Source organism: Schistocerca americana, chromosome 1 (assembly GCF_021461395.2).
Source record: "Schistocerca americana isolate TAMUIC-IGC-003095 chromosome 1, iqSchAmer2.1, whole genome shotgun sequence".
In the NCBI taxonomy this organism is placed as follows: Eukaryota; Metazoa; Arthropoda; class Insecta; order Orthoptera; family Acrididae; genus Schistocerca; species Schistocerca americana.
In genome coordinates this window covers 106,436,241-106,450,000 of record NC_060119.1, presented here as the reverse complement: position 1 = coordinate 106,450,000, position 13,760 = coordinate 106,436,241, and the positions used below count along the sequence as shown (strand labels likewise).

Genomic DNA, 13,760 nt, shown 5'->3' with positions numbered 1-13,760 from the left:
AAAAAGTTCAGTTCCGATCTCATTAAAGACCTGCATAGTACTGACTTTTACATCATTTTCTTGAAAGAAAAACACCTGACTGTGCCATATTTTTTCCTTTCCTTGAGAGCTGATGGTGAGGGCGGGGACAGGCATGAGCCCCCCTTGCCCTCAGGGATGGGCACCCTGAGTAGTGGTGTTAGATACGGGTATTGGGAGATTGAATGTACAGAACATGAAACAGAATAGAGCATGCAATTAATGAAGAAGTTTGTAACTGTGCTGAAGAGTTTAAAAGATATGGAACTAGTGAAACAGCATTACACTAATATTTAAACACTCTGCCACACTGTATCAAATATTTTATTTTTTGACTCCATATTACATTTGTCATTTATAAATTCATTTTTCTGCCAACTTAAAATAGTTTGTGCTCTATTTAATGAAAGCTTTTTCTTTTATTAGACGATTCAAAACTTGTCTTACTTCACCAGAATCTCTCTCCACCAAGCAATGTGGAGCAGTGAGTATTGTAGGAATAAATAAAGTTTTACATTTTTAACGTGCTGCATCCTAACAGCCTGCATTTTGTAACTACAGCTCATTGATAAATTAATCACATATTGCACAATATGCAATATAACTATAAATATATTTATCTTATATGTATTACTTATTTACAATAAAAATATGGCTTAGGACTACTCCTTTAGACAATATTTACACACATTAGATTTAATATTATACAGAAAATGTACAGTAACATTTATATAATTGTATGCAGATAAAAAACAAAATCTTTGGTTTTGAGAAAGTAACATTATTTTTGATCTTTTAAAAGAAAAACAAGATAACTCATTAATCTTCTAGTGCTACAATGCCAATATAGCATCACATGAAGGCCACTACTTGCCCATTCAAGAAACTGCAAAATCAGTTTTAATCCTTCATTTATCTGTGTGTGTGGGGCGGGGGGTGGGCGTAAGGGAAGGGGGAGAAGGGTGTGTAGAAGATCAAAATATTGTCGAGCCTTTCAATTGTTTTAATAATTCAATGCAACAGGCAGAGAAAATAAGGTATATTACTGTGAGAGGGGGGGGGGGAGGGGGGGAGGGGGAGGGGTATGAAGGAAGGTAAGCAGGAAGGGGCTGGTGGAAGCAGCAATGAGGGTAGGTTATGTGACAGCTTTTTTTTTTCTTTTGGTTTCCTGTGTGATCTACTTGTAGTATACAGCAAATGTATATTTCATTGTTTCAACTGAAATGATGATTATATTTCAAGATACAATAAGCACTCAAAAACTTAGTCGCCCCTAGCTGAATGACATCAGAATGTCTGGTAGCCAATTTCTCTCAGGTCGCCCATAGGGCACAAAAGATTTTACAGTGTAATTGAGGACAAATAATGTAGGCCCTTCTTACAAAGTAGCATTTGTAAAATACTACCAAGGCAATTTAACTGTGAGCACTTTATCAATACAGCAAATGACTAAAGGTCAGACCTACTGGTACTTCAAAAAGAGCTTGTGGTAATTTACTTATTACTAAATGACAGCATTATTGTATATCTATATCCAAAAATAATTATATATAGCATTGAGTGCTTATGACTTTTCTTATAAAATGAAAGTAACAAAAATAAAAAGGAACTTAACATTTTTTTATGTTATGGGATTTACACTAACAACATTCAAAATATTATCACATTCTTTATAAGACTTGCAAGGCTGGGGTGAAGAGCTACAGCTGTCCTACACAGTCACACCAATCAAGCTGAGAAATTTGAGTTTTACGTGTTTGCCAGCAAGCTCCATTATCTTTAACCACTCAATTAAATGATTGTCTACATTATTTTACTGCACAACAGGAAAATAACATTGCCAATAATTAATTTTATTGCAAAGAAATTACTGCAAACAGCTCTGGTACCCCAGTGTGATCGGAAATGTTAGGGATTAGATCTCTGAAGATGTCCCAACAATGGCAACAGCTTACAACAATACTCAATATATTACTCTGAATATCTACTTCGCTATCCAAAATTTACTATTACATTAATAAAATATTACATATTTGACTATCTCATTTTCTCTTTGTGTGTTTCTGAGTACATCTTTGTAACCTGTGGAGTATACACATATTCTACAAAGCACTTTAAAGTCTTGCACCCTCATGACTAGTCAACAGCAACACAGACATCAACTGTGCAAATTATCCACTATTCTTATGGCACTGGACAAAAATGACATTTGGAACAAGGGTATAGCTGTTACAACAAATTTTAAATGCCACTCTGCTTCTGTGGGCAAGTTGTACATCACAGCCACCACAAATAGCATAAAAGGGCATCAACGATAAGGATGTCAGTGCACAGTGAATTTGGAGTATTAAAGTGAGAAGTGAAGAGGCCAATAAACTGTAGCCCTGCATAAATTTAGTTCCTCACAAAAGCTATATTTGAGCCTTACTGACCACAATAAAAATAGAGCTTTCTCAAAAATGCAGTATGACATGTTGCACAGTTGCTCAACAGACTCAATCTGATAACATGTAAACAAAACTGACAGGGAACATCCCCTTTCGTGATGGCTGCCCTTCCACTTCACCCTCCATCCAGTTCTCATCATCTGTCTGTGTATTGGTTACAATTATCACCTCTCCTTCCTTGAAGGAAAGTTCATCATCGTTATCGGCCTCACAGTCGTAGAGCGCACGGCAACGGCGGGGCGCCGGTGCAGGGATGGCTGTGGACGTTGTTGGCTGTGTGCGACAGGATTAGTATTAGTTAAAACATAGTGGCAAGCACATTCTATTCAGACACACATTCAGGTTTTTACATTAATTGCACTCAGAATACTAAAACTAAGAATAATGTTTCAAAATGTATTAGACAACATGAACCAAAAAGTCCTAAAACAAAATTGCTAATTCACACATGCAAGAATATAAGAACATTATTTGCCACAATTCTGCAGTCATCCACTACAACATGAAGCTGCATATATGCTTCCTATTTTTTGTTTTGTTTTGCTACATTTCTGCATAAAATGAATGTTGCATTGATCCTGTTAACAAAGCTGAGCTGCCTCACCGCATTCTTGATTCTTGCTAGTCAGGACAGTACTATTTCTTCACTCTCTCTCTCTCTCTCTCTCTCTCTCTCTCTCTCTCTCTCTCTCTCTCTCTCCCCCCCCCCCCCCTCTCTCTCTCTCTCTCTCTCTCTCTCTCTCTCTCTCTCTCTCTCTCTCTCTCTCTCTGTCAATAAGTAAAAGAGAGTTGATGCATGGTGTTAGATTCTTTACGTGACTTCCTTTGTTTTCTGTGTCACCTTGTATTTAAGAGCATTCAAAGTTTCTTACATTATTTCAAATAGGTCTTTGGGTATTTTCTTCAGTAATAATATTGTCATTATTGACCTCCTTGGGGAATCTATGACTGATATATGAGAGGCTACACTTTATGCCTACAAAATAATTTGGTTTTATGTGAGTAAAGTTGTTTCCCATGTTACTTTTATTATGATGGTGGATAATTTTACAGAACTTGCGTTGTAATTTATTAATGTAATTATCTTTATGCTCGTGGACAGTCCCTTCTGCCACATGTATTTGTTGATGCAAACCACATAACCATGTTGACTTTACTACATTGCCTATGATTAGTCATTATATTTGGGAGCCACGGTGGAAACAGTACTAATCATATTAATGATTCATGTTCAGAAGTTTTATCAGTGGATTACTTAATTTTACATGTAAACATTTCAACCTGTTTGCAGAGCACCTGGGAGTTGAGAAATTTGATGGACACACCATATTCTTCTATTATTTTATTAAAATGCAAATTTATTGTGGCCTTCCATTTTCACGCATTCTCTGTAGTGTGCATGTGTGTGTATCAGCACTTATTAACATGGCCAGATAATTATGAACAACTAATGTGTAATGAGAGTGAATAGCATTCTTAAAGCAAACAGGGAGAGAAAGAAAGTTAAAAATAGTTATGATGTAAGTAGGGATCTGTCATTATTAACAATGTTAATTACTTGATATGGGTCATATTCACAATAAATGCTATGAGGTGAGAGATATCAATTACACAAAAGTTGCACACATGCCCCACCCCATCATGCTGCCCCCCCCCCCCCCCCCCCAATCTCCCACCACCATGCCAACTCCCACTCCCCTCACACACACACACACACACACACACACACACACATACCTCTCCCCTGTGCTGTAACTATATTCACTAAAGAGCAGTACAGATCATTACCTTTCTATGAGTGCATTTGTGATTATTCCTTTGAAACAGATGCTTATAAGTAGAATGTGTGTGTGAAAAAACACATTTAACTCTTACTATCTTTCTTATCTGCAATTAATCCTTCACATGTATGTTAGGATTATCCCAAAATAATATTCCATGTGGCATCAATCAATGAAAATATGCAAAATATTTTCTGTGTTCGTAAAGTTGACTGTTATTGTTATCGATAAAGCAGCTGAATATAAATGCATTAACATGTCAAACACTGTACATGTGTTTTCTTGTTTCCATTTTCATCTTTGTGGTGTCATTGCAATCTTCTTATCACATATTAAGTGGATTTGATGTATTTCTGATCGTAAAAAACTGAGTGAGGTATGTTTCTTTAAAAATTAAACCTTCTGTTATGAGTTTTCTGGAAAACCAGTGAATCACTTTCATAATAAAACATAATTTGCTGCTTGTTTATCAGCATGGACCAATTCTGTCTCCTGAGACAAACACAATGGAAAATCATTGATTTACAGCAATAGTACAGCACAGGAGTGAACCCTGTTGAGCTCCCATGCAGATGATGTGATGTTCTTCCATTTAAACTGTTTTAACGACAAAACTATATAATTAACTCTCTTTAAATTGTACTTTGTTCTAATGCAATCTTAGATTATATAAATAATTGCTTATATTAACTTTTCCAAAAATGTTATAGCTCTGCACAATAAATTGAATATGAGAACAGTTCACAACATTTAATACTCCTATTCAGGTTTCAATTACGCAGCAAAATACAGAAAGCCAAATCTTTGAATACTAGACATGGTAATTCTAAACTACAGGCACATATATGCATTAACAACCAATGAAAATATGTAAAGCACACAATAAATACACATTAATGACCAACATGTGAAAAAGATCTAGCAACAAGATTACTGCTGAGTTTAGAAATGAAAAGCTAGTCTTCACATTTCTTAGATGATTAATTACTCATGTATACACTGAGATGACACACCACCCTGGACCACAAATGACAAATAAAAGACTTTAGAAATTTTTTCAATGGGGAACAAAATAATTATTTTTTAAATATACTGTTTATAACACACAGTCCCCTTAATATAGGTGATTAATATAACACACAAAATCAAATGGATACTAGGATATAAAGTCATATAACAGAAAATCAAACAATGGAAAATCCAAGATGGAATGTAACAATGCCAGAAAACGATAGGTAGTTGCTACCCACCATATAGCGGAGATGCTGAGTCACAGAAAGGCACAACAAAAGCTTTCGGCTAACAAGGCCTTTGTCAAAAACAGACATCCCCCCCCCAACACACACACACACACATGACCATAGTCTCTGGCAGCAGGAGCCGGACTGTGAGAAGCAGTGCATTATGGGAGAGGCAAGCCGGGTCGGGCTAAGGAGGAGGCTGGGGTGGGGAGGGGGAGGGGGAGGGATAGCAGGGTAGGGATTGGGGTGGTAAAGTGCTGCTGGGAGCATGCAGGGATGAGGTGGAGACTAGGGCTGCTAGATGCGGTCAGAAAATTAGACAGAGTGCGGAGAGGGGGAGTAGCAGGAAAGGAGAGAAGTATAAAGACTGGGTGCATTGGTGTAATAGAAGGCTGTGTAGTGCTGGAATTGGAACAGGGAAGGGGCTAGATGGGTAAGGACAATGACTAATAGAGGTTGAGGCCAGAGGGTTATGGGAACATAGGATATATTACATTGAGAGTTCCCACCTGTGCGAATCAGAAAAGCTAGTGTTGGTGCATACTGAGCAGCAGGGTAACCCAGTTGTTTCTTGCCCATAGTTTCTCATACAACCATGCAGACATACAGCTTGTTGGTTGTCATACCTACATAAAATGCAGCACAATGATTGCAGCTTAGCTTGTAGATCACATAACTGGTTTCACAGGTAGCCCTGCCTTTGTTGGGATGGGTGATGCTTGTGACCAGACTGGAGTAGGTGGTGATGGGAGGATGTATGGGAAAGGTTTTGCATCTAGTTCTATTACAGGGATGAGCTGTGAGGCTAGAAGTTGGGAGCATGGGCTGTGTAAGAATGGATGAGGATACTGTGTAGGTTCGGTGGGTGACAGAATACCACTGTGGGACAGGTGGATAGGATAGCGGGTTAGACATTTCTCATTTCAGGACATGACGAGAGGTAGTCAAAACCCTGGCAGAGAATGTAATTCAGATTTTCCAGTCCTGGGTGGTACTGAGTCACGAGGCGAATGCTCCTTTGTGAGCAGATGCTGGTACTTTGGGAGATGTTGGGTGGCTGAAAAGATAAGGATGGGAGATCTGTTTTTGTACAAGTTTGAGATTGTAATTACGATCTGTGAAGTCCTCAGAGAGACCCTCAGTATATTTCGAGAGGGACTGTTTGTCACTACAGATGCAATGGCCATGGGTGGCTAGGCTGTATGGAAGGAACGTCTTGGTATGGAATGGGTGACAGCTGTCGAAGTGGAGACATTGCTGGTGGTTGGTAGATTTGATATGGACAGAGCTACTGGTATAGCCACCTTTGAGGTAGAGGTCAACATCAAGGAAGGTGGCTTGATAGGCTGAGTAGGACTGGGTGAAGTGAATGGGGGAGAAGGTGTTGTGGCTCTGGAGGAATGTGGATAAGGTACCCTCACCCTCGATACAAAACATGAAGTTGTCATCAATGAATTTGAACTAGATGAGGGGTTTGGGATTCTTGATATTTAGGAAGGATTCCTCTAGATGGCCCATCAATAGGCTGGCATAGGGCGGTGCCATGTGGGTGACCATAGCTGTACCCCAGGTTTGTTTGTAGGCAATGCCTTCAAAGGAGAAGTAATTGTGGGTGAGGATTAGTTGGTCGTGGTGACTAGGAAGCAGATGGTTGGTTTGAAATCCATTGGGCATTGGGAAAGGTAGTGTTCAATAGCAATAAGGTCATGGGGATTAGGGACATTAGAGTAAAGGGAGGTGGCATCAATATTCATGAGTACAGCATTGTGTGGTAAAGGAACAGGAAGTGTGGAGAGTTGATAGAGGAAATGGTGGGTATCTTTTACATAGGAGGGCAGGTTTGATATCACTGTGACTTCACGCCAATTTCAGTTGGTTTTTGCATTTTACAATCAACCTACACCCTTAGATTTCATCTTGCTTCCCCTTATTTCATCTGTTTCATCCTTCCGTGATTTTGCACAAGTGTTTTTTTGCAAATTCCTTCAGATGTTATTCTAAGTTTTTTAGTTTTTTTCCACAATCATGGATCCTTGCTCCTTCCATCTGTGTCAATACAGAAAAGGTTTCTTATCCTTAGCCAGAACCCAGCCCCACATACTGTTCCTGCATTGTTGCATGGCTCATGGAATCCCTTCAAATGGTCTTATCATCAAATTACCCATCTCCGGCTGCCACCCTTCCTTCCACAATAACCTTCATCTGTTCAGGTTCTACTAGTCCTTAGCTCTCACCAACATAGTACTGCAAAAAGATATCAATCAGGCCCAGAACTCCTCTCGATCCATAAAATTCTCTTGATCCATAAAATTCTCCTGCTATGCAATCCCGAATTTCTGGATCCCATAACATACACTGAAACTCTTACCCTCCAGGAACTAGAGTAATGTGCTCAATGCCACATCAAAAAACTCTGCAACCTGCTCACTTCCTACTCCCGCCTTGGATTACCACTGTCCACCATCTCTAAAACAACCTCCAAACCTCCCTCATGTCCCCTCATAGCTGACAAACCCTGTCTCACGGATCTACTACAATTACCCAATACTCCAAACTCCCTCCCACCACCGCACAGAATCCAGAACTTAAACAGACCCATAACACAGCCATGAAACTTCCCTTCAAAAGCCTTAGCCATGCAGAAATATCAGCCCCTTCCAAAGGCCTCACATTTTGCCCCACTCCTAAATTAAATAATGCTGGTCTTGTTAAAGACCTTCTCTCCTTCTCCTGGTCCCTACAGTGGAAACAATTTTGCATCACAAACCCTACCAATCAGACTCAACCAAAGACCCTGCCTGGCTCAGTTCAATCCTCCATCCAACTGTGATCCACCCCCATTGCCCCCAAATCACCCCCTTTTAACTTTCCAGAATTTCTTAAATTCAAACCTTGCCTCACCATCATTCCCCAAATCCCTCAACAAGCAAACTAACCTTACATCTGCAGAATATCCATGATCCACTCCCTTAAAACTGATCCTAACCTTATAGTCCTACCTGCTGACAAAGGCTCCACCACTGTTGTTTTGAACCGCAAAGATTACCTGGCAGAAGGAATCTGCCCAGCTGTCAGATTCATCCACCTACAAACCCTGCCACAGTGAAAGCATTTCAGAAATCCACCAGGATCTCCAGTCTCTCCTCAAATCCTTAATCCCATCCCAGAACCTCTCACTGGATTCCATCTCCCTTCTCGCCCCTAACACTCCCCACACTCCTACCTTCTACATGATTCCTAAATTCCATAAACCCAACCACCAAGGACGCCCTCTTGTGGCTGATTACTGTGCCCTCTCTGAGAGAATCTCTGCTCTCGTAGACTAACACCATCAGCCTATTACCCAAAACCTACTCTCCTATATAAAAGATATTGACCATTCCCTCCACCAAATCTCCACAGTTCCTTTTCCTTTACCACATAGTGCCCTGCTCGTCACTACTGATGCAACCTCCCTTTACACTAACATCCCTGATCTCGTCATGTTCTGAAATGAGAAATGTCCTACCCACTATCTATCCCAACCATCCCACATGGGTATTCTGCCAACCACTGAACCTATGAAACATTTAATCCATTCCTACACAGACCCTGCCCCCAACTCCTTGCCTCATGGCTCATATTCCCATAACAGACCTAGATGCAAGGCCTGTCCCACACAGCCTCTCATCACCACCTACTCCAATCTGGTCACAAACATCAACAACCCCTTAAAGTCAGGGCTACCTGTGAAACCAGTCGTGATCTACAAGCTAAGCTGTAATCACTGTGCTGCATTTTACATAGACATGACAACTAAAAAGCTGTCTGTCCACACGAATGGCCACTGACAAACTGTGGCCAAGAAACAACTGGACCACCCCATTGCTGAGTACGCTACCCGACATGACATGCTTCATTTCAATGACTGCTTCACATCCTGAGCCCTCTGCACCAACACCAGCTTTTCTGATTCGCGCAGGTGTGAACTCTCCCTGCAATATATCCTATGTTCCTGTAACTATCTGGTCTCAACCTCTGTTAGTCATTGTCCTTACCCATCAAGCCCCTTCCCTGTTCCAATTCCAGCACTACATAGCCTTCTATTCCACCAATGCACCCAGTCTTTATACTTCTCTCCTTTTCTGCTACTCCCCCTCTCTACACTCTGTCTAATTTTCTGACTGCATATAGCAGCCCTAGTCTCCACCTCATCCCTGCATGCTCCCAGCAGCACTTTACCAGCCTCCCACCCCTAACCTGCTATCCCTCCCCCTCTCTGTCCCAGTCTCCTCCTTACTGCCACCCGGTTGCCTCTCCCAAAATGCGCTGCTCCTCGCAGTCTGGCTCCTGCAGCCAGAGACTGTGTGTGTTTGTGTGTGTGTGTGTGTGTGTGTGTGTGTGTGTGTGTTTTTGTCTATTTCTGACAAAGATCTTGTTAATCGAAAGCAAACTTTCTGACAGTTCTTTGGTGTATCTTTCTACGACTCAGCATCTCTGCTACGCGGTAAATAGCAACTACCCTTTTCATAATATTATTACATGTAACAGAAAAGATAAATAAGGAAATTATCTATACATTAATTACTTATCATGCAGGAGAGTATGCATCTACTTAGCTCCTTCCACGATTTGTAAGAAAACGAAGAAGATTAGCCTCCAGTAATATTCAAAATGTATTTATTTTACAGTTTTAAGCACAAACCTACACAGCATGTACAAAAATGATGAGGCAGAACAAAAAAGAGTAACATAAAATCAAAATTGACATGTGTGCAGTTAAATTGCAGAGGGCAGTTTATCTAACGAAGTAAGATTTTGGGTAAAGCACAAAGATGGAGGTGGGATAAAACTGAAAACTGTGGACTGAGAGTGAGCATTAAAATTTAATGAAGGCTAATACTGATCACTCATCATTTCTCAATACTGTTAAAATAGGCATATGTTTGACAGCTTAAATAGTAATTTGGGTGTAAAAGGTCACCTTTTACAATTCAGAAGAGGTCAATACTTTTAGCAGAGATAAAATAAAGGTAAGAGCCTATTTAGTATAGGAGAAGTAGATGAAGTTCAGTTTGTTTGCTACCATTTGGAAGGCAGGAGGCTTCCTTAAGCCTTGTGACACTTTATTTTTGTTGCACAGTAATTTTGGAAACATTTTTCTGATAAAAACAAAAAAATTTGGTATTGCTGGAACTAAAGTGTCTGTTACAAATAGCAATAAATGAGAAAATCACTCAAGAATTTTCTAAAAGTCAAAACACACAGCAATTCTGCAGTGATATTTTCAAATTTGAGGAGAAATTTACAGAGGTCACTTAAGCTTGTATATTCACTGATGAGCCAAAAAATTTGACCACTCTCCTCTGAGAGATTGAATGCAACCTGGTGGTAGAGCAAGCATGTGATGCAATAAGGAAATTATATGAGTGGAATGGAGATGGATGGAGACACATTCTGGTGCTGATATGGGCCACAGACAGGGAAACCCACTGACAGGAGCAGCTTTCACAGAGATGGTGTGGTACCTAGCAACAACCACCACAGAAATGGTGAAGTTGGTCGGCTGTTTGTGAGCATCCACGGAAAGTGGCTGAAAGATTACGAAGCCACGAGTAGGTGTTAAGGTGTTGGACACCCACACCTAGTCACGGTATGTGGAGGTCAGAGGCTTGCCCACTCTGCAAAGCAGGAGAAGTGGCAATCTGTGGAAGACCTGATGACAGAGTATCCCTTCATGCTTGATGTCACCCCAGTGGTGATGGCATCTTCCAGTAAGATAACTGTCCACATCACACTACAGTAGTTTCAGGAGCATCTTGCACCCACAACCTTCTGGCCTGCAGTCTATGGAAACTGTGTCATCTTTGTGCAGACATCCCGAAATGTATCAAGGACTGGTTCAATCCATGCCATTTATAATCACTGTAGTACTGCATTCTAGCACACTATTACGCAGGTAGTCAAATGTTTTGGCTGATCAGTTGGCACTGAAACATGAATTTCATAAGTACTGTGACTAGAATTTTGCCAAAATACGAGGGCTATCCAAAAAATAAAGGGCATTTTGGACTATCACAGTGGTGGGCTGGGCTATAGCTGCCATCTTGGTGCCACAATGTTCCTTTGCTCAGTACACGTCCATTGGTGGTACTGTGACGTCTGCGTTTCTGCTACTTTGCTTTCTGTAATGTGATAAAATGTGCACTGCAACAGAAAATCCCGCCACTTATGAGATGCATTCTGTTGTTAGTTTTCTGTTGACAGAAAACTGCAAAACAACTGAAATTTATTGTGACCTCTGTGATGCATAGGAAAAAAGAATGATGAATGAAAGACAAGTGATGCATGGTGCCTGTTTTTCAAACAAGGCCATACCAATGTTTATGATGAAGACCACAGTGGCAGGCCTAGCCTTGTGACTGATGAACTGGTGATGAAAATCAATGATAAAATTCTTGAAAATCATCGTTTATTGATTACGGAACTTTCACAACATTTTCCCCAAATTTCATAGAGTTTGGTGCATGAAACTGTGGCAGAGAAGCTTTGGTAAAGTGTGATTCTCTTGTCCATGCATATAATGCTGCAGCTATTTCTGAGACAACATCGTGATTGTTCTGTGCAGTTTGCATGTTTCATTTCAACACTGTGATGCAGATCTGAAAAACTATATTATACACTGTGGGAAATGAACTGTCTGAGGACTGAACATAGCATCCTTTCTTCACATAGTTTGAAATGATAGCTCTAATACAAGCAGCTTGTGATTGGATAGTAACTATTTTAAAAGTTAGTAAAGCCTGGCGTATTCAGAAAGGAGACGGCATTCTTAATGTAATTTACTGAATAAAATTTGTTTAATGTAAAAAATGTTTACTGCCCAGACCACCTATAAATAAAACCTGATCTATATCCTTGTGATATGTCAATAATAAGTGGCATGTCCAGAAAACAAGAGTACAGAGCCCCTGCTCTACAATTTTTTTTCCTTCTCATGAAGTTGGCAGGGCACAAAATTCAAGCAAAAGGTGTTTAAAGTATAATGTGTGTTCATTGGCTCAGTTGGCTGGAAACTCTTTTTCTAATGCAGAGTTGAAATGAGTGTGTGTATTCTAAATCCTGCTAGCTGTGTGATGAGGAGTGTAAGATGGTTTCCCTCAGGGGTAGGGGTGGGTGTGTGGAGGAGGGAGAAAGAAAGTGCTGCTCCAGATTTTTATAGAATCAAAACTGTTTATGGGGATGGTGTGATGAATCGTGCTAATATGTATGACTGGTGTCATGAATGTACAGCTGGCAGAATGATATAATGAGCAAAAGAGTGCCCATCCTCAATCATGACTGATGTGACGTTGAGCAAGATTTGAGAAATGATTTATGGTGACCACTGACTGACTTTGGATGAGATGAACACAATGTTTCTGGATACCTCCAGATCTCTTCTGCATACAGTCATTACTGTAAGACTTAGATTTCAAAAATTGTGTGTAAGGTGGGCACCAAAACAGTTCACAGATTTGCACAAAGTCAACAGCATTGCATCTTCATGAGAATTTTCCATGTAGTTTGAACTGGGATGTGACTTGACTCTGTTGTGGCTGATAGCAAAGTGTGGATGTCCCACTACAGCTCTTTGATAAAAATACAGTCACTGCATTGGTGACCTTCTCAATATTAGCAAAAAAAATCAAAACTGTTGTTTTGGCCTGAAAAATCATGACATGTGTGTTTTGGAACCAAACAGGATTCTCCTCACTGAAGCAATCAATGCTGTGCACTATTTTGAAACCCTAAAACAGCTACAGTGGGCAATAAAGGACAAAAGACTAGTAGTGCTAATAAACAAAGTGTGATGGTTGCATGACAATGCACATCTGTACATAACCAGTGCTACAGAGCAACTCTTGGATTCATTCCACTGGGACAATCACAGCCCTGATCTGGCACCTTCAGATTTTCATCTCTCTGAATTTTCCTGTTTGTGGGAAAAGGTTTTCTATTGACAGAAATTAAAACAAGGATAGCAATGGCAAAACAAGCGTTTTATAAGAAAAGGAGAATTTTCTGCAGCGGTCTGGACAGAGAACTCAGGAAGAGACTCATAAAATGTCTTGTGTGGAGCGTTCTTCTATATGATGCTGAAACATGGACTATGAGAAAGAAAGACAGAGAAAGGCTGGAGGCTTTTGAGATATGGACGTGGCGGCGGATGGAAAGAATAAGTTGGATGGACAGAGTAAAAAATGAAGAGGTATTGAGAAGAGTGGGAGAGAAAAGGCAGTTACTAGATGTAA

General features: G+C 40.2%; 1 protein-coding gene across 7 annotated transcripts in view; it reads right to left on the bottom strand.

The window, feature by feature from the left end:
* Nucleotides 1–324: 324 nt before the first annotated feature.
* Nucleotides 325–13,760, bottom strand: part of LOC124549549 (arfGAP with SH3 domain, ANK repeat and PH domain-containing protein) — a 318,055-nt gene continuing 304,619 nt past the window's right edge. For all 7 annotated transcript variants that reach the window (XM_047125253.1, XM_047125251.1, XM_047125254.1 and 4 more), the window contains one exon: nucleotides 325–2,738. In XM_047125253.1, the coding sequence (XP_046981209.1) occupies nucleotides 2,630–2,738 (109 nt within the window). In that variant the 3' untranslated portion in view covers nucleotides 325–2,629. The remainder of the gene's footprint in view (nucleotides 2,739–13,760) is intronic.